Below are 25416 nucleotides of genomic sequence, written 5' to 3'. Positions count from 1 at the left end.
AAGCAGCATTTTCCTGGGAACTTATATGCAATGTTTTCACTACCTTAAACATTATATTAAATAATGAATGCAAATGGCAACAGCTCACCCAGATGAAATTATATTAATGTTCATTTTCAAGCACACCTTGTGAGTTCCATGTTTGTGAGAACTAAGTTGACATCCCTTAGTCCAGGCTTCCTCCAAATAGAGTTGCTGTATTGTCAACAGGGTGAGCTTCCTTATCCTATGTTGTTAGCATGCCTCAGCAATGACTTGAAGATACCCACTCTTGGAGTGAAATGGTACTTTGTTCTTTATGGCTGAACTGAGACTGAGGTTTTCATCCAATACCAAATGTGGGATTCTGTGAGGGGAAACACTGGTGCTGGGTGAGCCAAGCTCAAACTGTTAAATTCCTCTGAAACCACAGTGTTGCTCATTTAAACTGTTTGAAAGTCAGATTGTCTTCCAGGCCCTTGAGTTTTAGTTACAGCTAACCAAAAATTCAGGCAAACATTTAATCTGTGCTATTAAGCTTTTCTCTTTGCAGGTGGCAAAGACATAATGTTGACATGTATAATAAAGTGAAAAGAAAGGAGGAGTGCACAGTAACTGTATCTTAACATTCTCCAGATATTGCAAAGGAAATTCAAGGAGGGAGGTTTAGAATTTAATGTTTGTGGGATGGAACATGAAATTGAAGCCAAAGTTTTCTTTCATTCCCAGCATAGTTTGTTAAGATACTGAGTTACTGATTCTGATTAAAAGAAAACCCCAAACTGAAAAGCAGCTGTAAAGCGTTTGCTCACTTGACCACTTGACTTTCAATTCACAATTATTTAGCATTATTTTGAGTTTTGGAGACACACTGAAATATGAGGGTTTTTTATTTGCTTGTGTTTAATGTTTGCCTTTATAATGAATTGCAGTGCAGAGTTATGGCATGAATGGTCAAAAACATTCTGTTACATTTAATAGACTTAATTAATTGCATATGATGACTGTATAAGAAATCAGTTTGCTTCTCACTGAAGTCACTGAAAAACACTAGGTTTTGTCAGATCACAGTATTATGGTTTGGGGGTTTTCTTTGCCCACTCCTTATCTTCTCTTCCCCCAGCACCACCACTGAAGATGGTAGAGAGAGCTGCTCTATCTTCAGTCCTTTTGACTGAGAGAGTCACCTATTAGCTAGCATGGAAACTAGAACAAGACTGATACAGGCTGATATAAGCAGAGAGATATTCTTGTAAACAATATCACTGCAAATGGATAACTTTTTTGGTTTTAATCAACAGAATTATATAGATCTGAAATTATAAAGACCTCCATAGGCTATGTAACTCAGCAAGGAGGAAAATTCCTTATTTAGCTTGGCTTGGTCTTGATTAAAAGAGTCTCTGATCACTGTCTGTGTGGTAAAAGTTATTCATTCATTGTGTCTGAGTACAAATGGAATAATTCTTGAAAATTATACCAAATCATTTTCATGAGTCATATTTTAACATGGAAGAGTTCAATATTTATATTGATTTGCTTAGGGATACCTATTGCAAAAGATTCTGTTTTATAAGCAGTTAGACAGATTGCATTTAATAGGAAGAATGTGTTTCACGGATTAAATATGTGCTCAGAAAATAGGAAACTGCTACTTTTTGTATCTCATAAAAATGGTAATGCAACAATTAGCAGGGTCATATTATAAAGCACAGACTTTACTCTAGCTTAATGGATCTAGGGATATGCATTCATCAGCAACGATAGATTTAGCATAAAACGACATGTAAATGAATTGATGACTGATCATAAATTAATTTTAGTGCTGAAGAAGTAATAGAGACACAGCAAGATGCCACTTTATCATAGTATTTTACTGCTCAGCAACATTTGAGCAACTACTTAATGTTCTGTGTGCATTTCTTTTCTAACAGCTTGAATAAATTTGAGAAATTTTTGTGCCTTTCAGCAATATGGAAACCAAAAAATCCAGAAAGATTGAAAATGCAAACACCAATAAATTTGGCTAAGTGACATAAATTCATTTTTCATTAAATGTTTATGAAGGGCATTAATTATGGTTGGACCTATGAAGTGCTAAATATATATGTATGATTTTGACCTCCCTTTGTTTAGTGTTTCCTGCCCAAAATACAAATTTTAAAACTAAAGGGTTATTTCAGGTGTATATGTTTAAATATTTGGGCATTTATGTTGAGTATAAAGTAAAGTACAAGACCAGATCTCATTTTTGAATCGTGATCCTATTTATATTGTGCATTCAGCCCCTTCAGTTATTCTTTCATATTTTAATGGTACAATGACTTTTGCCTCTTTTAGTCCCCCATTTCCACCAGAATCAGCAGACATTTTTTCTTTGTAATCATGACAGCAGTTAGAGTAGAAATAGGATAATACCTTCCTCTTGTTCAAAGGCTAAAGGAATTCTGTAAATGATTTCAGCTGAAGTCTCATCAGTCCCGATGGACTCCATCTGTACTTCACAAACCTCAGCAGTCTAGCCCTGTTCTATCAAAAATACCTGCAGAGGAGCAGGGGCTTTATATTTTCATGGTCTTATGAAGAAAATCTCATAATCATACACATCCCCATCATTTGTTACCTTTAAGCATGCACATAAAGTTTGTTGCAGAGAATTATCTATTCGAATTTTCAAAAGTGTTAGGTTTGTAGTGAGAAGCTTTTACAGCTTTTACTTCACAAGTGCATTAGATCTTATTTTTAAGAAAAGCAAGAGTACACTTTTACAAAGAAAAATAGCATTTTTTATTGCCTGCAAAATGCCACTAAAAGCAGTAGTATTCAACCTAGAAGAAGTTAGCACCTCTATTCCCTTCACCTTTCCCTGAGAGCAAGGAAGCTTTCTGTTTGCATTAGGTCCAAGAGATATTTTATGGAGCAAGAAAACAGAGTTCAACTTTTCACAGAGTTGATTTTGTTCTGCATAAAGCATTTACTGCTGCTGTCAGCAAGAGTAAAATTTACAGTTGCCAGAAAGTGTAAAAACTCAAACGTGCTCTTGGAAAACATATAGTGAACTGCATGTAAAGGAGACACTAAAAGCCTGTTTCATTCCATTGCAAAACACACAGTTGATATGAAAGGGACATCAGCATCTCTTAATTCTGTTTTTATTCAGAGAGAAAGAAATGTGCATCTGATTTGGAATACAAGAGGCCAGTGGATGGATGCCTTTAAACAACCAGTTTACACGTTAACTTACATGCAGCTGCCTGGTGGCCTGAGGTGCCTGGGCTGGGCTCCAGCATTTCCATGCTTTCCAGCCAATGTCTACACCTCTGGAGGGCAAAGCAAGCCAGGGTTTTACTGCTACAGGTTTTGGTGGGAAAAACATTCTTTATGCAGGGAAACTGAATAGCTCAGCAAACCGTAGAAACGATGTAGAGATTTCAGTTATAGCTGCCTGGTCACATACAGCTTTTGTAGATTCTTAGTATATCTCATACTTAACATTGATTTTCTTTTTGGATTGGATGGATTTTAGTCCAGCTCTTTAAAGGGTAGGTAAAAAGTAGCCAGTGTTCCTGGACATACCCTGAAAACATGGCATCCAAATTATTATGTGTATTTTATGTTGTGTAACAGCTGAGTGATTGGTTAGCAAACAAACATGTGAGCAAATGGAAATTCAAACCTAAGTTCCTCTAAAACATCCATAGCCTTGTGCCTGTGATACTGAAAACCTATTCTGTACAGTATATGTTTTTATAAGTCTCTGTGTAGAGAGCAGAAAGTACCATACAAAACCTGTGGGCCCTGACAGTAGGAAGATACACATTAAATTTTTAACACCCGAGTGTCGTCCTTTCATATCTGTATGTCTTGTTATATTTTTATGTTTCAGCTTGTGCGTACGTATCTTGCAGAATATGTCAATAAGCAGTTGTTTGAAAGTCCTCAGCTATAGCATTTTACTTTCTTACATCTTCATGAAGTGTTTTATCTGTAGTATCTCTTTTCATACATCATAAATAACTGTTGCTAAGCCTTTTTACTCTCCATTCTCTATGAAGTCCTATCACACTTTGATTGTTAGTTCAGAAACTGTCTTCTCAGAGGAAATTCAGTTTTAGCCTTCCCTTGCTGTTATCTCAGCTTCCTTATATCTGTCTGCACCAGGTCGAGTCTGTTTGGAAAATAACAATTTTGTGTGTGCTCTTGGCAAGCAGAATGAAACTCTGTCACTCCCTGTTGCACTTAACACACTTTCTGCCTGTCAGACCTCTATAGACCTTTTCAGTTTCTTTTCTTGTAACTTATGAGTGCATGGACTTCTGTTTTTATAGCCTGCCACTTTGCTGACATCAAAAGTTTTGATCACTGCAGCATCACAGAATAATCCCTTGTTCTTGGGCTTTGTGGTGCGGCGTGCTACTGACTAAATCCCAATATTAATTTATTGTACTCCTGACTTGTTTTTGCATGATATTTTTAATATTTGACACCACCAATAATCAGCCTATCCATATGGTACTAAAAAGCAAGTCAGTATTGATTTACTAGTTAATAATTTTGAAAACAGCAATACTTTCTTTTACATGGATTTAAAAAAGACTACTGTACTGCTATGCATCTCATATACATTTACATAAATTCAGTTGTGCTAACGGTCAAGTCAGGGCTATGATGTATCTCTCCACGTGTATCTTCTTCATATCTTTGAATATCAGTTCTTTACAGATCCTCATAGATTCACTGGTCTTTTTGCTTTTTCAACATATGCATGCCACTGTTTTTAAAAAGCAAATCTCAGGTATTTCAGGATAGGTGCCTGTGCTACTTCAGAACAATACTCTTATGTCTACACAGCACCATGCAATGCCATGCAGGAGCTCAGGTCTCAGAATCAGTCTGGTAGCTCTGCACCTCAGCTGGACTTGGCAACTAATCAGCCTGGCTGCCCTCTTCCTATAGCAAAGATAAGCACTTGTTGCAAGCAAAGTTTTCTTTGCCTCCTGCTCTGCTTCACAGGGTAGAGTTATCCTATGACATTTAATCATGATTCTTAGAAGTACAGCACACCATCAGCTCCATCTGATGCCACAAAAGAAACAGGATTTCAGTACTTTAAAATAAGCCTGAACTGAGACATAGTTTTTGAAAGTAAGTTAAACTGACACATTGGGTAGTTGATTGATGCTTCATGCATTGGAAAAAATAAAAGAAAATATAAATGAAGAGCAAATAAGAGGAATCTTCACTGTTTTGCTCTTTACATTCCAGTTACATCAATGTTTCTATATTTCTTTCATGTGTTTTTTCCAGTATCTGTTTTTCTGACTGTACTTTTATGATATTATCACTTTCCTTTCCTGCAGTGGTGGTAGTCCATAGCTAGTAGGTATCATGAGGCCAGCACTGGCTCAGTGACTGTCTTAGTATCAAATCTGAATATACATAGTTCCATTCTTGAATGTGGTTTCTAACCTTTTAAAAAAGCAAGTTTAATCCATTAGAATTAATTGCTTTAGGTCAGATTTTTTCAGGACATTAAAATTGCTCATCTATTTTAAGGTTTTGGTTGAGAAAATGACATAATGCCAATCTTATTCATGTAGCTCTTGAAGCCCATATCTGACTTCAGCTATATCTACTGAGACTTGTGCTGTCTAAATTAAGACTTTGTTTTGCAAACATCAAACTAGATATTGATTTATAATGTCAAGTAAAATAAAAACAAAATGCATCACATTCATTTCAATCCCAGGGAAAAACTGCTAACTTTCAAATGAACTTATTATGGAGCCTTCACAATTGTAGAGAATATGTATCATTTTGTTTACAGGATCAAAGCAACACAGGGCAAGCTATGAATGAGATCCCATTAGCTTTAATAGTGTTTTTTTATACCAAGCTCTCTCAGATAAACTTTGGGTTTCCTGCTGTGAAAGGACGTATTAAGTGTGTCTTCAATTTTAGATGAATGCTGCTCTTTTGTACCAAGCTCTGTCAAATGAATTTTGGTTTTCCTGAGCAAGGACATGTTAAATGGGTCTTTTAAGCATTAGATGATACAAATATATCAAATATGCACAACTCACTAGACCCCTACATTTGTTTTTAGGTTCAATGGTAAATGGATGGGGTTCTGCGTCTGATGAGGACCGTAACTTTTCTAGTCATAGATCTAGTGTAGGTAGCTCCTCAGATGACTCGATCTTTACCAGCGGCAGTTTTGCACAAGCACTGGTTGCAGCAGCAGATAAAGCTGGTTTTAGGCTGGATGGAACCAGTCTGACAAGAACAGGTTTGTAGATTCAAAGTTGATGCTTTCTGCATGAAGGATGTCTCTGCCTATTCTTCTCTTCTTCTCAGTGAACCTGCGTCTCACACCTGTCTAACATGCATGGAATAAGGTGGATGGAGATATTTTTATCAATATATTTTAAATGAAACCTTGCATTAGGTTTCATTTTTAGTGATTTGAAGTAGTGAATAGCATAAGCTTTTAATCTGCACCTTCAGTCTGCTGCAGTTTCCCTCTGTGCTGACTCTGCTATAGATTTACTGACATATGCTCGGTTTAATATTTCGATGAAGAAATCACTAATTCTCCTGTGCAATCTTTTGATGATTTTGGTTCTTGCAAAATCTCCTCACAATCATTCACATTTCCAGTGATGAACAGCATATTTAAACTATTATCTCCATCCCTGCACTTCTGTTGCATCTCTTCTTGCAAAAGTGTATTTTTCTGTGAAGTTCTTCTAAGCATGGGGTGGATCAGTGTGCGTTTATTTATAACAATGCAAACTGTTTAAAAGCCTTTTTAATATTTGATTTAAAACCACTTAATTCAATAAGTAAACATATTTTGATAAAATTTAATTTTTATTATGTCAACTGAATCTGCCAAGATAAGTGCAACAAAGGTAAAGTGATTATTGTTTTTGAAAACAGCCAGTCTTCTAGAATGAATGAATGGAAAATGAGCATAACTTAGTTCATGTTATTAAAGCTCCAAAAGTTTTATTTCTAGTAAAAAAAAAAGTTATTTTTAATTATTCTATAAAAAATGAATGTATTTGCATTCGCTTTGTCTCATGAAAATAGCAGAAGTAATTAATTATTTAAATCCACAGATCTAATAGCAAAGTATGAACTTGGGTCATGTTTTCGTTATGCTGTCTCAGCTGATTCCTGCCCTTAGATCCCAAAATGTTCCTATCATTTAAAATTTGTTACTGTTAGTCTGGTATGAAGTCTGTCCTTCAGTAAAATGTGTATATTTGTGAGAAATGTCTCCACAGTTAGGGCTGAAATACAGGCTCTCTACATGCAGTGATTTGGCAAACACTGCCCCATAGGAACATTAGAAATGAAGAAAGGAATCTGTGGCAAAGTCCTGTTTGGCCAACAAAGTAAAGGGTGGACAGATACAGCTTTTCTCATATCACTGAGGCTTTTGCCATTGACTTTGATGACCCTTAAATGAGAGTTATTTCACTGTTAAAAGTAGTTAAAACTCTCACTTGCTTGTTACTATAGCAGGAAACAGTAAATTTCTCTCATTGTTTGGAAAAAGCAAAGCAAAACAAACCAAAAACTGATGCAGATCTTCATTCATCTACTATGATTACTACTGTAATTTAAGATACACTGTTTTGCTTGAAGAGTCTCGTAGTCTTGAATGAAAGGAGCAAATCCTTCCCAACTTTTTTTTGGTGGTGTAAGAACACCACCAAAAAAAAGTTGGGAAGGAAGCCTTAGTAAAAGCTAATACACAGATTCATCCAAAGGTAATTTGGCTTGTATCAGGCCATTGGGAAATGTGGTTTCCACCACAGTCACACACATAACAAAAGTAAATGGGCACACAAACACACACTTTTAAATAAATATAATTTCTTATTGTAGCTATGTAAATGGAATGTACAAGAAAAGGATGAGAACCCTTTTGTCACTTATATTTACCTAGCTTAATTAGGTCACAAATGCATTTAAACTGAGTACTTGTACGTAATCCCTCAGACAGACTGCTAAAGTTTAGGGTATCTAAAGTATCCAGCATTTGTGGTAGAGATTTATGATTATTACCTTCTTAATCCTTAGTGATCCAGCAGGCAAAACAGAAACAAAATAAAACCCACATGTAAACAGATAGCCCTCCCCTCTTTTCCTCACAGAAACCTCAGCAGGTGGAAATAACTCCCCAGTGCTTAACTGCAGTATGATACCTCCCAGGGTAGCATGGGTCATCAGACATGCCTGTTATGGACCTGCTGCACCATAATAAACCCCCTATCTTGCAAAATAGTGTTTTATAGTGGAGAAGCAGCAGTATTATTTCTGTTCATTGCTCTGGAGGGAATCTGAAGGTCCTGATTCTCTATTCCTTTGCAGTCTGAGTTTCACCCATTTAGAATAGTGTGAGATATTGTCATTGATATGAAAGGAGAAGTCCAACTTGATAGTCTCACATGAGTGTATCTGATTGCCAAGCATAAGAAGCTCTGGTAAATCTTGGTGTATGGTGTTTCTCCTGCCAGACTCTGATTCCAGTTTCCAAAAGTGATCGTGTGATTTGCCATGAAGTTCAGACAGCTTTCCTTTCTAACACCCTTGGGAAATTAAATCCATAGATGCATTCTTCTCTCCACTTACACACTAAATCTACTACAGAGAGGGTGACACCGCTCAGCAGTTCTTACTGGAAGGGCTGCATACAGATACAAGAAGCTGTAATCAGTTATTAGGTGCATTGAAAAATGTGTTTAGGGAGCCTGCACATCATTTGTGTTTGCCCCATGTCTGATTTAGGTCAGTGCTATTTATTTTTCCTTATTTTCATGGAGGTATAAAAAGAGAATGTTCGGTGCCTATTTCTTTTTCAAACCAACATTCTGAATGAATAATCACATTTCTTTAGTCAAGAGAATAAGTGCAATGACTCTTTGTCCTGCACTCACAGGTTGCACTTGCATGCTGCAAGTTTATTTTAGCAATACATCTGTGCAATGTGCTGTGAGCTAGGATGGAATTTCAGGCTCATGTCTGAATTTCTTTGCATTTGTGTTCTTTTTATTTAGTTTTAGATGAAATTTTGATATTTTTTCCATGTCTATTTTACTGTTCTGTCCTTGTCTATGAAACAAGGGCTTGATGTCTTGTCCTTGTCTGGCTACAGCTGTGCCAGCTATAGAAGTTAATGTTTCCAGCCTTTCCCTAAATGGTTATGACTACTTTCTCCTGGTTCCAGAATTAGCTACTTGGGTGGGTGTTCTGTAACCCATTACAGTTAAAATGAACCAGATTCACAAAGGCATACCTTCTGTTTAAGTTCAGTTGGGCATAGGGAACATCCACATGAGGGATTCAAATGTGGTAACTTCTCGTCACTGTCAGTGACATGCAGCTGGGAGACAAGCCTGCCTAAGAGCAGTGTCTTCCTCAGGGTGTACATCAGTTAGAAGGTTTCACTAGGTAAAGTAACTCACAGCAGGGTAGATCCTATTCTAAGTTAACCAGAAGATAAAAGAACTCCTTACTATTTTGGCATCAGTTCCCACTTCCCATGAACTCTTAGACAATTTGGGCCTAAAGTGGCATTGAAAGGGCAGAACTTTTGACATTCTCCTCTGCAGGTAGTATAAAAACATTTAAGACTTTGAAGTACCAGTTCTAAGCAAATTAAAATATACTTGTCAAGAAGCACATACAGATGAAAAAGGAAGGTAGAAGATGGTTTAATCATTTTTTTTATTAAACAATAAGCATAATTAACTGAATAAAAACATCATAATAAGAGGAAGTGAATGTAGTAAGTGGACTGTGCTTCAGCTGTTCCTGCATGATGCTTTTAATGATCTGCTCCATAGAACAGCATCAAAGATTATTTTTAAGAGAAATCATGTAGCTTGATTTGTGCATATATATATACACATATATATAAAAAGATGTGAAGAATAAATTTAGTCAGAATACATTGTTTTTTAACATGTAAAACCACTGAAAATTCACATGAACATTTTAGCATTTAAATATACCTCCATTTTTATTTCTTGAGAAAAGAGAGCTCTTAAGCATACAAACCTACACTGCTACATAGCTTGCAAAATCAGTTATGTTTGTTTATCTCACTGGAGTTATCCAGATATACAGTGCATATGGGAGCCCCTAAAATGAGAATCTGGCTCAGCAAATGTGAAGGTGGAAGGCAGGAGGAGATAAATTTGATACGATTGTAGAACTGTATTCCTTCCCTGCTCAAGGCTGAGGAGTTGTTATAACACATCTGTTCAGCACACAGAGCAGGTATGATTTACATGGCATACAGTAGTTTTATTGCAACAGATGGAATAATTTTAATTATAAAAGTTAAAAGAATGCCAGGTTTTTCACTTCACTTGTTTTGGTGTGTCTTAGAGCAGTTGTCATCAGCGAGTACCTTGAGGGGACACTTGCTTGCCTCTGAGAGTTATGTTGCAGAACAGACATTAATAGAAAGCCCATTCCAAGGCAATAACATTGTTTTTTTTTCATCTAGTTTCTCTTTTTCTTTTAGGCAAAGGATATCCTTCTTCTCAGAGACCTCGACCAAGCAGTCCTTTTTCTACTGACAGCAACACCAGTGCAGCTGTCAATCAGAGCCAGAGGCCAAGGCCCACTAAAAAACACAAGGGAGGACGGTTGGACCAACCCTCGTTGCCTCATCGTAGGGAGGGAATAACAGATGGTAAGTGTTGTGGTGAAGTCCCTGATGATAACCTGCAACAAGCAGTTGGAGAATATAGAGTAATCTTTTAAAGAATATATATTATGGTATATTATTTGCTTGATGAAGTGGGGTTTCCAGGTTGCCATATGAGCAACATGGCAACACTAGCATTGTGGAGCTTGGTTAAGTGAGTCTCCAAGGAGCCTTTCTTTATTTCAGCTCTGAACATGTTAGCATCGCTTAGGTTTTCTCAGGTCTCAGTAATGTACCCATAAATGACTGCATTAGATGTGAGTTGACATTAAAAAAATAGCCTGTGGTTAATTTTACATTAAATGAAAGTAGCCACCACAAGCAATAGCAGTATGCCATGAATTCCTAAGGAGAAGGGTTAGTCCCACAATGCTTTGGGGTTTTGTGCTGGTTTTGATAGCTGCCCAACAGTTAAAGTAATACATGCTACACTTTTCTCATGATTCTGTCTCATGTCTTGTCCATGCTGCTTCGTTCCTGACATCCACTGACCTCAGTGGCTGTGTTTCTCTCCTTTACATCTCCATTTCTTTCTGACCACTGCTTCCCATATTTCAGGCATGTTTATTTTGCTCTTTTAATGACTAAAATCAGCTAAGTCTTCAATCATCTTTGTTTACCTCCTCTTGAGTTTGGCAAAGGATGCAATTGCTGCCCGTAACTCTTGAGGGAGGTCTGGTTAGAAAGGTGGCTGGCTGGCTACCTCCCCTTCATTTCTTCTTATTTCTGCCCTGGCCCCTGTAGTTATTGAAATGATCAGAGGGCAAAGCCAGCAAGTGGAAAAACAGAGTTAAAGGAACCACTAAGGATATCTGTACAGCCATGCAGATGGAGATGTGATCATTTTCCTCATGCTTTCAGTGTTTAAAGTGGTGCAATTCTGAGAACTAGACTGTCCCACCTGCCTCAGTGGCTCTCATAACACTATCTGGACCATGGTAGTGGGTGTGATGCCATTGAGTCTATCTCCTATGTATACCTGGACAAATTTTCCAGTGAATGGGGATGGTAAAAATTACTTTAGATTTTAATATAAACATCTTCCTTATGATAGTAAAATTTACTTGAGAGTTGTAGAATCATAGAATATCTCTAGTTGGAAGGGACCTATAGGGATCATCAAGTCCAACTCCATTATTTTCTTTGGACAGGTAATGTAATAAATAGATTTGATAGAGAGTATGTTTAATTTGAGGTTTTCTTTTATAATGTGCTACTTATTACTCTAGGTGCATGTAGAAAATGTATTAAGAGCTTGCCAGGTGGACTGTGGCCACTAAAACCACCAGAGCTCCCCTCTCACTAATGTTATCAGGTGTACAGATCAGGTTTTGCAGTATGCTCTGCCAGGTTCCTTGTTTATCAGACCATGAAGGTAGAGAACAGATTCCAAAAGTGAAAGTGCACTAGAGGGTTACACATCATGCTCTGTGACTCATTCTCACTACCATATTATTTGAAGAAGCAGCTTGAAGTAGCTTAAACTCCACTCGTATGGATCTGAATTGGTTTAAGCATTAGTGCCCTACCCCTGTGGATATATTCCAGAGGCCTCCCTGCTGCACAGATCTATTAAATAGATGTGTCTTTGAAAATAGTAACTGGAAATTATGGGTGTCGCTTGTGGTGCTGGCAATAATCTTTCACTAAGTTAACCCTTCTGTGTGACATATCCTGTCACCATGACCTGTGAGCCTTTTGGGCCACAAATTCTGTGTATATGTGAGTTTGTGGTGCACTCAGTATGGTGGGACTTTAATACTTCTGCTTTGGAGTACTATTGCTATAGAAATATTTAACAATAACTTGGGTAGCAGAAAGTTAATGGGATTCCAGTTCAGATCATGAGACAGATGGAAATGTGACTCCGCAGGGAGAGGCTCCATCATAAAATCTGGCTTTGTTATCACCCCTAGGAAAACAAATCACTGGCACAGGTAGAAAGAAATGTCCTTATACTTGTAAGTTCTGCAACTTGCTGCTTTTCCCAGTTAATAATGAGAGTCTGTGCCAAAGCTTGACTGGTGCCTGAATCATTTGGCCAATGTTCTGCCTTCTAAAGGAGAGCTGGGGTAATCCCAGGCTGAACATCCATCTGCTTCTTATCAGGCACTCTGATGTCCTACATCTTCTCAATCACAATCCCTCCATTACTAAATCAATAAGACCATAACCTCTTCACCAATGCACTTACAAATTGCTTGGCAAGTTTGATAATCCTGCCATTAGAGGCTGCAAGTGGTAGTCTGGATGACATCCCACTGGCCTTGTCAGTTACCAGCTTAGTGAGGGTTTTATCTGGCATCTGGAAAATAAATGTCATTTAGATGGAACTACAGTGATAATCAGTGAGAACATTCTGTATATCTTCACTGAAAATCCTGATGAAGTCTCTAAATTTCTTGTTTCAAAAGTTCTCTGAAGTGCTAAGCATGATAGAACGAGTTGGCTTGCCTCTGTGTGGTAATGTGTCTGCTTGTTAGGAACTGAGACTACTAGTTTGTCTGGTGTCTGTTACTCCTTTACTAGCAGTCGAAATGCCAACCATTAGCTGTCATGTATGTGCATGCTTGCAAGTGTGTGTGGAGACATGTGCCATAGTCACGTGTGGACATGTTTGGCTGAGGAGGGGAAAGGCAAGACAGTTCTCTGAGGCACTGCAGGAAGAAAAGTGATGACTCCAAATACACGGGGTCTTTATATATGCCCAAGCAAGAAAAGAGCGCATATTTACTAATTTACCAAAGGCAGAAGATCTGCACTATGGGATTTAAGCTGTAGAGCAAATAAAAAGCCATGTTTCCCGATGAGGCTCTCTTCCAGCTTCTTTAATTAAAAAGGAAAGGTAGATGTTACTTTGACCACCAACCCAACTGAGGCTGAAGGTGAAAAAGCAAACTGTTTAGTCAATTGGCTAGAAGTAGAAACCATTCTTACAGATCTTCTCAGACATGTCTAGCATAGTTCAGTCAGTCTGTATGCAGGCTGGAGCCAGCTTACATTAGTTCCCCAATACCTTTAACTCTTCTAGAATTGTGTGAAGCTTCGTTAAAAGATAAGTTTCAACTTATCCACAGGTCTAAACCACACAAAGAACGTTAGAGACACAGTTTTTCATTTCATGTCTATACATAAGGCAATCGTTACACCCATTTTTGAATGGATGAAAGCAACAACTATGTTAACAGTAGATCAGCAGCATAAATCTACAGTAATTCAAGGAGTTGCAGCTAGCTGTGTAACATGCAGTATCGTTTATGTACAAACCTTCTTTCATTCTCAGTATCTAATTAAGAACAACTATTAGGTAGCAATTTCCAGAGAAGGGTACTGTATGTTAAGAAGTTTAATACTGCAGTAATTTTAACTTTCGTTTTTTGCTCTGATACTACTTAAAAATTTTGCTTCTATTGAAGGGTAAATATTGTGTCTTGGAAAATTGCATTGTCAGATGTCATGTTATGACTGTGTTCATTGGATTCAATGCATTTCCATAAAGTGCTTATAAATCACAACTTCAGTAATCTCTATTTCAGACTGCATAAGCAGATGTCAGTGATGTGGTTCTCTACATTAACTGGTTATGATTGCAGTGAAATCAATTATAAGAAATGCTATTTTGGAAGCCAACACTATAAAGCAATTTTAACATTGGCAAGATCCCATACCCTCCTGCTTCCATGTACAGTAACTCATGTATAGCCATTGTCATGAAAGGTCACATCGATATTCATAACTAAAAATTCCTCAAATAAATTAGTGCTGAACATAAAGCATACACCAGGCTCACTGACAGATTATTATAAGGCTGTTCTAGCCACAAGGCAGGTATCTTAATCTGGGATATAGCACTTCGGCTGTGAACAAAAGTATGGGAGCAACATCCAATACTACTACTTTCCCTTGTTGACACAAATAACCCACATGTCCTCATTTATCTATAAGAGACAGTGTTGATGGAATGACATCTCAGCAACTTTGGAAGCATTTCTGCCCCATATATGAGGTATGAGTACCACCTCTAACAGCAAGGACATGAAAAAAAATCCCTGTAGCATTTTATAAAGCCAGAACACAGACTTTGAAATAAATTCCCTCCAAAGGCCTCCTCACTGATCTCTAAAATGAATTTCAGTTTCACTAGTTATAAACATCTGACTTTCCTGCAGCCTAAGCAGAGGTTTACATTTCCATGTCTATTGTTGAGCCAAGTTCAATTCCTTGATGAACCTCCATAACACTGTAAGACAAAAAAAAACACTTGAAAGCAGGACATATCCATATATAGTGTAAGCTAACACAGGTTTAGTGAAGTTATTGGGGATGCGCAGATTTATTTGGGCTATGAATTACCCCAAACCATAGTTATCAACAAGTGTTCCACATATAAAATATGTATCCAGTATGAGAGATTTTTCATTACATTACTAAAGTTGCTTCCCTTTTCTGTTTATTTTTACTTTGGTTTTGTTTGTTTCTTAGTAATCTGAGACTTTTCTATACTATTATAAGTTGGTCAAATAAGCTTGAAAATCTTGAAAGATTGAAAGATGAAAGGTGAAAATCTTACATTTGGAATTGTAGTTAACCAGGTTCTATAATTGCCTTGGGTCAGGGACTAATAAAATGTACTTTTGCCTTCACAAATGTGGTTAGAAGCTTGATCTTCAATTCTGCAAGCATCTTCATAGTATGAGTGTTATACTTGAAAAGCAAAGGAGTTATTAGAGACCAGGCAAGTGCCTTTCAGTGTTCAGCTAAAACTATTTGTTCAGCTGTATTTGCAGGACTGCTAAACTTAAGAGTGGACATTATCTTGTCTGTGAAGACTCCAGCTCTTGGCTGAACTTTCAAACAGTACTTGAATAAAATGCTCATCCGTTGTTTGGGAGTTCCATTTCAACATGCATATTTCTCAGATGTATTGAGGCTTTTCCAATGACAGTAGTTTTGTGAATATTTTTTCAATTTTTTTGTGGAATTTCATTCATTTTAATAAAATATATTTAGATTTTGAGCTTAAACCTCAAGCTGAAGAACCAAAAGTGGGTATGATGAAGCAATCCCCAATATGATGGGGGGAAATTGTCAACTGGCACAGATCAGTTTTTCATAGCCTTTCTTGCTTGCTGTTACTGAAAGAGCCAGCTGGAGTATACCCCACAGAAAATAAACCCCATGCTTAGAAATGCAAGTCAGGGCTTCGTAATCTATTTATTCTTGTGGAAGTTGCAACTAGAAACACAGTAACCTAAATAAAAAAAAACTAGCGGAAGTTAAAACCACATTTCTGTTTAACATGGAATTTCCTCCTTTTAAAATGACCAAAGGAAGTGACTCAGGCCATTTGCAAGGGACTTTTCTTTTCAGCATCAAATGCACCTTCTGTTTCAATTGAAAAAAATTAGTTCATCTAAATCTTATTCACGTTTTTTAGATCTTCCACCACCACCTGACCCACCCCCTGGTCAGGGTTTAAGGCAGCAAATAGTCCCCGGCCAGCGTGGAGGCTCAGCAGAGAGGAAAGGAAGCTCTCTTGAGAGGCAGCATGCTCCGAACATAGATGAAACAAAGAGCTCCCTGGACCGGCAAGCTAGGACATCACTAGAGTGGCAGCGACAAACCCAGGAGTGGATAAGCTCTACAGACCGCCAAGAGGATTTCAGGAAAGCCCAACACAAACAAGCCTTCGGATCAGGTGTGTGTGTGCTGCACCAGCCGAGGCAATGCAGACGGCTCCTTGACACTGCTCAGCTGAGGGTTTCTGTACCTGGCAGGAGTCTAGGCTCACCTTATGCCCTTTTGTGCCAGCACTGGCAAAGCTCAGGCTGGAAAATAAGAAAAAGCCAAGTGAAATGAGAGCATGTAGTGCAAGGATTTTTCACTCCTGCAACAATGAAATCTCATTAGCACCTGACTTGGTGCATACTTTACAGTGCTTTGGCAATTAATAATGTTTTCAAGCAGAGCAGTGGGAAAAACAGGAACAGTCTGAGGCAGGCAGGGAAGGAGAAACAGATTTTTTAGAGTATTTTCTGTTAGATGTATTTATTTATACATACAGGGACATATTTTCTACTTCTTGCAGCCTGTTTCTAAATTGGCAATGGTTGCTTTTGCATACCTGCAAGAAGGCTGATCCTTTTGAGCGCTGACATTCCTTCCAGCGGTATTTAAAACAGTCTCCCATTTATTCATGGATATGACCAAGTAACATTCATCTCTTAAGCCTAGCAAGATGACAGCGGAGGTTTTCACCTTTATACAGGATCTGCTCATTGCTGAGTGCTGACTTTATTTCCTAACTGGGTTTCAAGTATGTAAAAATGGTGCAGGAGATGATGCTGAGCTGGAGTTGGAGTTCTGTAATACTTGCAGATTCCTTATCTCAGCCTGACCTCAAGGAAAAGCTGCTGTTTCAGCTTTTACCCTCATACTAGGATATTTCCTTTAACCTGCTAATCACATGTTATCCCAGTGGTAATTAGTGATACAAGAGGACAATTAAGAAGATTAAAACAAGCAAAAAAAGAGGATACTAGATGTGGTGCTTTTGTAGGGCTACACTGTTTCTTCAAATATGCCTGTAGCTTCCAAAGTAACACTAGAGGTACTCATATTCATCTTTATTCTACTATTAATGCTCCTTGTTATATCAATATCAATGACATCCTAAAAAACCAAAGTAATATGTGGGCAAACCTGTCATGGGGGCAGGATTTACTGAATAGAGACCTCCAAGGAAATATGGCTACCCATATTTAAAGTGTAAATATTTTAAATAAAATTCATATTTTAAAATACAGCAATAATGGTACCACTAAACTCCTGAATATTTCAGCTGCATAAACAAGTGAGTTCATGTTGTGAAATGAGAAGTCAAGGTTTAAAAATAGTGTGTGAAATTCATGCTACTTGGTGAAATGGCAATTTTAATTACAATGTACAAGATGAACGAACACAAAAAATAGCTTGGATATACTTTATACATCTCATTTCATTGTAAATTATTATTAAGGATGCTTCTCTGACCTGGTTGGCAAGAAGTCCCCTCCTTTTCGTCTGCTTCATAAGTGTGCAAATAGAAGTTGTCAGTTATTCTGATACATTGAGGGTATACAGTAGTAAAATTCCCATCTGCAGGACTTGCATTTATCTGTTCTTAAATAAAAAGAATCTGATCTTGACACTTCCAGTGCATACACAAGTGTTGAATTTAGGGCTGATTACAGGTATTTTGTTCTTGTCAAATGCAGGATGACCAGAACAATTGCATATCCTTTGTGCATGACAAAGGATTCCCTTAGGAGAAATAATGTTTTTACCCATCTGAGGGGTTCATAAAACTTGCTCACAAGGTGGGCCAGAGCTTTGTGTCTGTCTGTCTGTCTTCTCATCCCAGCTTCTTGTGCTACAGCTTACTTGCTCTGTGTTCGTTTCTCTGATGGATTTTAAAAAAGTTACTGTTATGTGTGATGCTTGTTTATATTACTAAATTCAGGGGGTTCAGTGATATTAATTGTGCTTCTTAATGACAAAGCTCTCTGGAAATTTATCCTGCCCTACTTTTCAATATATTGTAACATGACTTTCTCATTTATCAAGCTATCAGATTCCAGAAAATAGCTATTTGCAGCATAGGGGGCTTCATTCAGACATGACCATGCTGTGAATGAAAGTTTCAAAGCAAGACCTTTGGTTTGCAGTTGAATAGAATAAAAATACCTGATTCTGGGAACCGTGTTTCCACTGGTTGCTTTCAGTATAAACATGATCACTGAGTTCCTGCCAGTGGCTTCATTGTGGAACCGCAGTTACAGCACATCAAATATGACATTCTCAGCTACCTCTCTAAAGAAAGTAGTGCCTAGATCAAGTTGCAATAGTTTTGATAATGTTAAAAGCCTTTGGCTTATCTTATGGGGTATAGAAACAATTTTATATACATATATCCTGATTTCATAGGGCTAGAATTATATCTTCAAATTAAAGGCACTGTATTTCAAAGAGAAAGGCATTGGCAAAGCCTCCCCATATTCTTTGCAAGACTCGGGCACAGGACACTGTTCTGAGTGTTTAATAAATATGAGACTATTCTAAGGACTTAAAGACAACTACCTTTATATGCTAGAAAGCTGTGGAAAACTTAGTCTTTATTTAATGTCACAATTGCTTATTTTTTGGATTGTATTTATTTCTAAGGGCACAACAGATAATTTAACACACCATATGCTCTATAATGATAATGCACTTTATATTTATTCAAGGTCGTTTTTTCTCAATATTTCATTGAACCCAAAGGAGGCCTTATCCTGAGTCCACAAACTAGAAAAACAAATCAATTGACCATATATGTCATTTTCAAACTCTTTTGCAATGCTAGTGACTTTTTTTCTCATCCTTTAAAAGTGTATCCGGCTTTCAGCTGAACTGATTTATGCTGCTTGCTTTATTGCTGCCTTAATGCAAACTGTTCCATATTTTAGCCAGCCTTTGGAAACCAGGTTTGCATCTGATTCAATTGCTAGGGATTGGTATATAAAGAACAAGTAAAGTAATTTAGGAGACTATGGCTGTTAAATGCCATTATATTATGTCTTTTAAATATTTCTGTATATTTCAGCAAAAGCAGCACACAATTATAGCACAAAACACCAATAATTCCCTTACATCTTGCAGCGCAAATATTCTGGTCTCTTGCCCAGGGCCAGAGTGAGATACTTGGGCTAAGAATAAAATCAGCAGCCTGCCCTCTTCGGTGACAGTTTTACCTTACAATTGGATTCTGTTCAATAGCAGAGGAATTCCCATGTCCTACTCACTTGTGGCAGTAGGCACAAAGAATGAAATCCCTTGTGCCTCTGCTGCACCTTTGCAAAGGCTCCATGAGTGTGAATAAAAGCATTTTTGTCTTCTGTTTCTTTCCAACCATCCCCACCTACTTTGTCTCCTGTGTGCCTGCCCTCTGCCAAAGAAATTCTGTTTCCCCTCATCAGGTTTTTTATGTGTGAAGACAATGTGAAAAACAACATAAAGAACCCCCTTTCAGGCCAGATTCACTTTAAAAATGTAAGATTCGAGCAGGAGATATTCCACTGATTTCAGAAGGGACAATTCCTGTGTCTGAGGTTAAGCACGTATATTCATACTCTTTCTTGAATCAAACTGTATTTAGCAAAGTCTCTTTCTTCAGTTTATGAGAAAGCAAAAGTGGATCATACACAGGAAAGTAATAAAATAGTGCTTCTATTTCAGTGTTAAATCAGTGCTGCTGTTTTGTTTCTTAGATTAGGATTATTACAACAGTATTTCCTGGAAACTCTAGTAAGATGTGATGGCTTGTTTTACTTCATGCTATATGAACACATGCATATGCTTTATCGGTGTTAATCCTGCTCTTGTGAGCAGTTCATTATTACAGGTCTTCACAGAGGAAGAATCCAAATGAGAAAAAATAAGCCTTTTGCTTATAATGGTACATGAAACAAGCTTCAAGAAGATTTACCCACCCCAAATATTACAACTTCTAATACTATGTATAATATATTTTCCAATGTAATTCACAACCAGTTAAAAAAAATCTTCAGTGTACTTTGCATTGTTAGAAATTACTGAGCTGCTGGAAGCTAATTAAATTAGCTGATATTGTAGTTCTTTATCTAAATTGATTGAAGTTACCATGATTTCAACTAAAGAAAAAGAAAAAGCACGTTCATGTAGGCTCGAAGCAAAAATCCAATCATAGCTGCATTGTCTTGGAAATTGTATGTGCATCAATTTTTATTAAAGTACCTATGATTCATAATCTATTACTTTGTAATAAATCTAGACTTTTTATAATTAATACAAACTAACTCATGAATTTACATGAAAGGAGGATTGAATTCATACTGATTTCTTTGTATGTGAGATACAATACTGAGTTGTGTATTCTCTTAGGTAAAAGAGGCATGCTATAAAGCAAGACAAGATATCCGAGGGCAGGAATTAATATGATGTCCATAAAAGAATAGCTTGTTTATTCCTGTTTGTAGGAATTTATTTTGGTTTGTTTTCTTTTCTAGAAGAGGCACTCGTACCATATAGTAAACCCAACTTCCCATCCCCTGGTGGCCACAGCTCTTCAGGAACAGCTTCTTCTAAAGGATCGACCGGACCTAGAAAAGGTGAAGTCTTGCGAGGAGGTCACCAACGCAATGCCAGTGACCTTCTCGATGTAGGCTATGTGGGATCAAACAGTCAAGGACAGTTTACTGGTGAATTATGTAAGTTTATCTCTAGCTACAATTAAAACTCACACATAGGCAAAAAGAGAATAGTTAGAAATCTGTTGTGAAGAGTGTGATTATCAGATTAAAATTTACACAGAACTTTTTGAGGTGTTTGTCTGTGATGACAAACAAAGTTCTGTTCTTAGGCTGGACTATTTAAAATCTGTGTAAGCCATGCCAGTGTTACCTACATGGTACACTTTCTGGTGTGTAATGCTTGTGTAACACTGGGAAAATTGAAAACAAATTCTAGTAACTTAGAATTTTCTTGTCAAAGTGTAGTAGGCTTTTCTTTGCAGTTTTTCTCAGAGGAGTGAAAGAAAAGGGTGTTGATTTTGCCACACGTGGTGGCAAGCTTGTGATGCTTCCTTGATGAGCAGTATTCTGATCTTTTTGACCTTAGATGGAGGTCCTGTTTTTTCAACACTCTAGCTCAGTTTTTCACTTTTTTATCCCAATTCTTTCTTTAACTTCCCAGGCCAGGGGAATTGTTTTCCAAACTTTTTTCTATTATTGTTCAATATCTGTTAAACCTTGTATAAAGCTACAATGATGCTGTGTATGTGATGGTGGGACCAAATGCCAAATGTTTGACTCTACCATTTGAAGTTGTGCACGCACACCTCAGCTAGCTCAGGCATACTGGCATATTTATTAGTAAAAGCAATGTTAGCTGTTGGCATGTCTGCTTCTTATTTGCTGAAGTCAAACCCTCCTGACAGTTACTGCCCAGTAGCTCATAAGAGAGTTAATGGTAATTCCCAAACCCTGAAGGTGCTGTCTCAGACACTGTGTTGGTAAGTGCTGAATTGTAACATCCATGGCTTTTCATCTTAGAAGCAATTAGCTCTCTTCTCCCAACCTAATGAATATTCATCCTGTGCTGCAGTAGTATTGCCATAGGCTTTGTTTTTTGTTGTTTTGTTGTTTGGTTTTGTTTGGGTTAATTTTTTTTCCTCCTTATTACAACCTCTTTCTCTCTCTTTGTTTCTATAGAGTAGTTGAGAAGACACATTGCAAGCTGCTCTGATGGACCATCAGGTCTGAACTCATGGAAGTGATGACACTAAACAGTGCAATGAACATTTTCTTTATTTATGTACTATTAAAAGAACTGTAAATGCAATGTAAAGACACACAGCCACACATATCCCACAGATATTTTACTTGTGTTCTTCTCTTTAATACACCATCCACCTTAAACTTTTCCTTGTCAGGAGTATATAAAAAAAAAGAAAGGAAAAAAAAAATCACCCTCCAGGATGAAAAGAATTTCCTTCTGTATATAATTTCTTTTGTTGCATTGCTATGCAAGCTCACCTTCTTTTTAGCTATGTTCATATTCATGTCTGTTTTTACTGGTCTGTTGTACTATATGTGAATTAATAGGCTGTGGTGCCATATATTAACTTTTAATTGTGTAACTTTTATGTTTAAAGTTTGCACTGCAATTTTATTTGGTGATAAGCACAAAACTCTACTCCTCATGACATGAAGAAGAAAAAAGACTGAATGTGTGAAGAAGGTTTACGTAATGTAAGCTACTTTGGATAATGCTGGATGTAAAGCAGTATGTTAGGTGGGTTTCCATTGGGGTGTAGAAATGAGAAAGTGACAGGCAAAACTGATGTCAGTGGAGACATCAGAGACAGATTTAAATCTTTTAAAAGCAAGCAACATAGTTGCTCTTCCTATTTAAGAAAGGGTCAGAAGTTGGAAGTGTGAGATTAAAGAGTGAATATGAAAATAAAAGGTAGCATGAGATGGCCTAGATCCTTTCACTAGAATGATGCCCTTAGTATCTGTTTTTAGCCATCCCATGCCACTAAGAAAAAGGAAAGGAAAACAAACCTTGCTACAAACAAAAGAACTTAAGGTGTTTCACTAAAGCTGTTTTTATATTGTAGTTTGAAAGAATTATTACCATTAATTTCTCCAATCCAAAATATAGACAGAAATTTCCCAGGAGAAACAAACAATATAAACTCAAGGAATACCTAGTAAGTAGTTAAGGATGCAATTTATTATTAAGACATATTCAGGCTGCTTCCAAAAAAAAATGAAGTGTCATAGTATCTTATTTCATCTTTCCAATACATGTACAGTAAAATAGAGGATAGAGCTGCACCACTGAAATTCATGACATTAATTGTTTTAATGCAGTCTAAACAATCCATTGTATTCTATTACCTGAAGTCTGCAAGAGCTGAAGCTGGATCCACTAAATTCACAGTAAAATGTTTAGTGTTTAGAAGGAAAGCAACAGTCAATTATTTTTGGCTTGTATTTAAGTACATTCCTGGCAATACAGTACCTCCAAAAAGTTAGGTATAAGCAAAGAAAACCTTTGACCTGTGTTTTAGTGAGTGGCTTCAAACCCTATGATGAGGAAATAACGCATGTTTATACACTTTTTGAATAAACCAGACTCTGTAAGTGGACATTAATGACAGCATCCTGTCTCTTCATTAATTTTCACGACTTTGTCCAAATCTGCTGTACATCTCAAATCTCAATGAGTCAATTGTCAAGCTTTTCTTAGAATATTGTATGTGGATAATCCACTCATTCGATGCTTAATTTAAATATTGCATCCTACAGCTTATTTCTGCTAGTTATCTGACCATGAACACAAGTTTCCATTTGAATACCCTTTTCCTATAACCAGTCTATGTTGTTTTATATATTGCCTTGGAGCTCACCAGTATTAAGAACACTTTTAGTAATGACAGAATTTTAGAAAAGTAAATTACAATGCTAAATATGTGTTGCTTTTCATTTCATTAACTTGTTCCATGATAAGATAAAACACAACAGCCATCAACTATAACTCAGCACTATTGAATATTAACAATACTAGTTAACTTCCTTAAGGTCAAGACTGTTATTTAGCAGGTTACAAACCAAAAAAGTTGAGAAAAAAAATGTATGCATTTATATATGTGACCCATGAATATATGTAATTTTCCTGCTTGTTAAAACATTATAATGAAAACCATTACTTAAAAGTGTGCAAAAATGTTCTAGAAAGATAAAGAAGGCATCATATTTACATATGTATGTTTTTTTCTTTTGGTATTATATCATATGAAGCGAAGATTATTCAAGGTACAATTCAAATTTAATACTCTGGAAAACGTTTAACTCAGTCACTGGTATATTTTTTTGTGCTTTTAATTCAAAAGCTTGTGCTGAGCTTTGGTGGAACACCTTACTCACTATATTCTAGTCAAAATTCAGTATCATTAGACTTCGATAAAGCCATCCCAATTACTTTCGAATACGTGTTTTATCTCTTCCACTGGAAAGTAAATGTGTGTCAGTATTAAAGCTGTGCAGTACCATGATATTCACTAACTTGTCCATCTGCTTCTGTACATTTTTGTTCATTAATAAGTTGCTTACAATATTACATAAGGTGGTGTTGTGTATCGCAAACTGTCTCCATTATCTTACAGGTGATGTCTCTTCTTTTTTTCTCTCTCTTTCTCTCTCTTTTCTATACAGTGTACTTCCAATGAACCACAGTACATATTTTTTAAAATATGCCATTTAATTTACTATTTTAAAAGAAGTATTCTTCTTTTTTTTAAAAGACTCAAAAACATTTATTGTGAATAATGTGTTTAAAGAAAAGGGATGTTGTGGCAGCACTTAGAATTGTTTTTTAATTTGTTTTTTAAAGAAAATACCTGTTTATTGGCTACAGTTTGTTCACGAAAAAGTATGACCTCTTAATGTGTTTCATTGGTATTGTTAGTGCAGCGGAGTTTAATTGGCATAAAAAGTTGGTTAATAGTACTGTTGAAGTGTGTATTGTATATTTACTGGGGAAAAAATAAAACATATTCACATTTCAAATCTATGTTAAAAGACCTTGAGTAAGGAGTCAATATGTGAAAACCCAAACTGGGAAAATCAGGCAATAATAACATAGACTGAGCTATAATCATCACTGTCCACTTACAGGTAACAAGGAGCATTTTATATGCTGGTTTTTGAACCAAGCTAAGAGCTGTTTATAAATAAGCCAGTGGTAAATATTGCCTGTCACAGGGATTTCTGTTTAAGGCCCTGTCTATATTGGGAATAGTTGTACCTATGTAATTGCATTGATACAGCTATTCTAGTGACACATCTTCTGTTTGTAAACATACTATCTCAATGTACAGTAAGGGCTACAAGTGCATAGCTTACCATAAATCAGTGGATGTGTAAAACCTGTGTTCAGCAGGTCTGAACCCTTGGACTTGGGGTTTTGTACTGGTGGAGCTACTGCCAATCCAGTACAGAATATCCTCAGAACATATAGACAGATGCTAGGTCAATTTTTCTCAATCTTTGCATTGAATATATGCTCAATTTTAACTGCAGGAGGGGTGAAGGACTGAATAATAAATTGTTCCATGTGCTTCAGTGGTGTATTGCTGTATG

The 25416-nt window shown here is 36.8% G+C and overlaps 1 protein-coding gene across 5 annotated transcripts in view; it reads left to right on the top strand.

The window, feature by feature from the left end:
- ROBO2 (roundabout guidance receptor 2) overlaps positions 1–24857 on the top strand; it is a 400731-nt gene extending 375874 nt beyond the window's left edge. Inside the window, exons 24-28 of one of the 5 annotated variants that reach the window (XM_034073041.1) lie at positions 6086–6268; positions 10526–10696; positions 16149–16409; positions 20776–20877; positions 21979–24857. In XM_034073041.1, the coding sequence (XP_033928932.1) occupies positions 6086–6268; positions 10526–10696; positions 16149–16409; positions 20776–20877; positions 21979–21983 (722 nt within the window). In that variant the 3' untranslated portion in view covers positions 21984–24857. Of the gene's footprint in view, positions 1–6085; positions 6269–10525; positions 10697–16148; positions 16410–20775; positions 20977–21978 lie in introns of all 5 variants that reach the window. The other 4 variants (XM_034073038.1, XM_031046914.2, XM_034073045.1 and 1 more) reach the window with 4 other exon arrangements.
- The last annotated feature ends 559 nt before the right edge of the window (positions 24858–25416 follow it).

The sequence above is a fragment of the Melopsittacus undulatus genome, chromosome 2 (assembly GCF_012275295.1).
Source record: "Melopsittacus undulatus isolate bMelUnd1 chromosome 2, bMelUnd1.mat.Z, whole genome shotgun sequence".
Taxonomy (NCBI): domain Eukaryota; kingdom Metazoa; phylum Chordata; class Aves; order Psittaciformes; family Psittaculidae; genus Melopsittacus; species Melopsittacus undulatus.
This window is presented reverse-complemented; position numbering and strand designations above follow the sequence as displayed.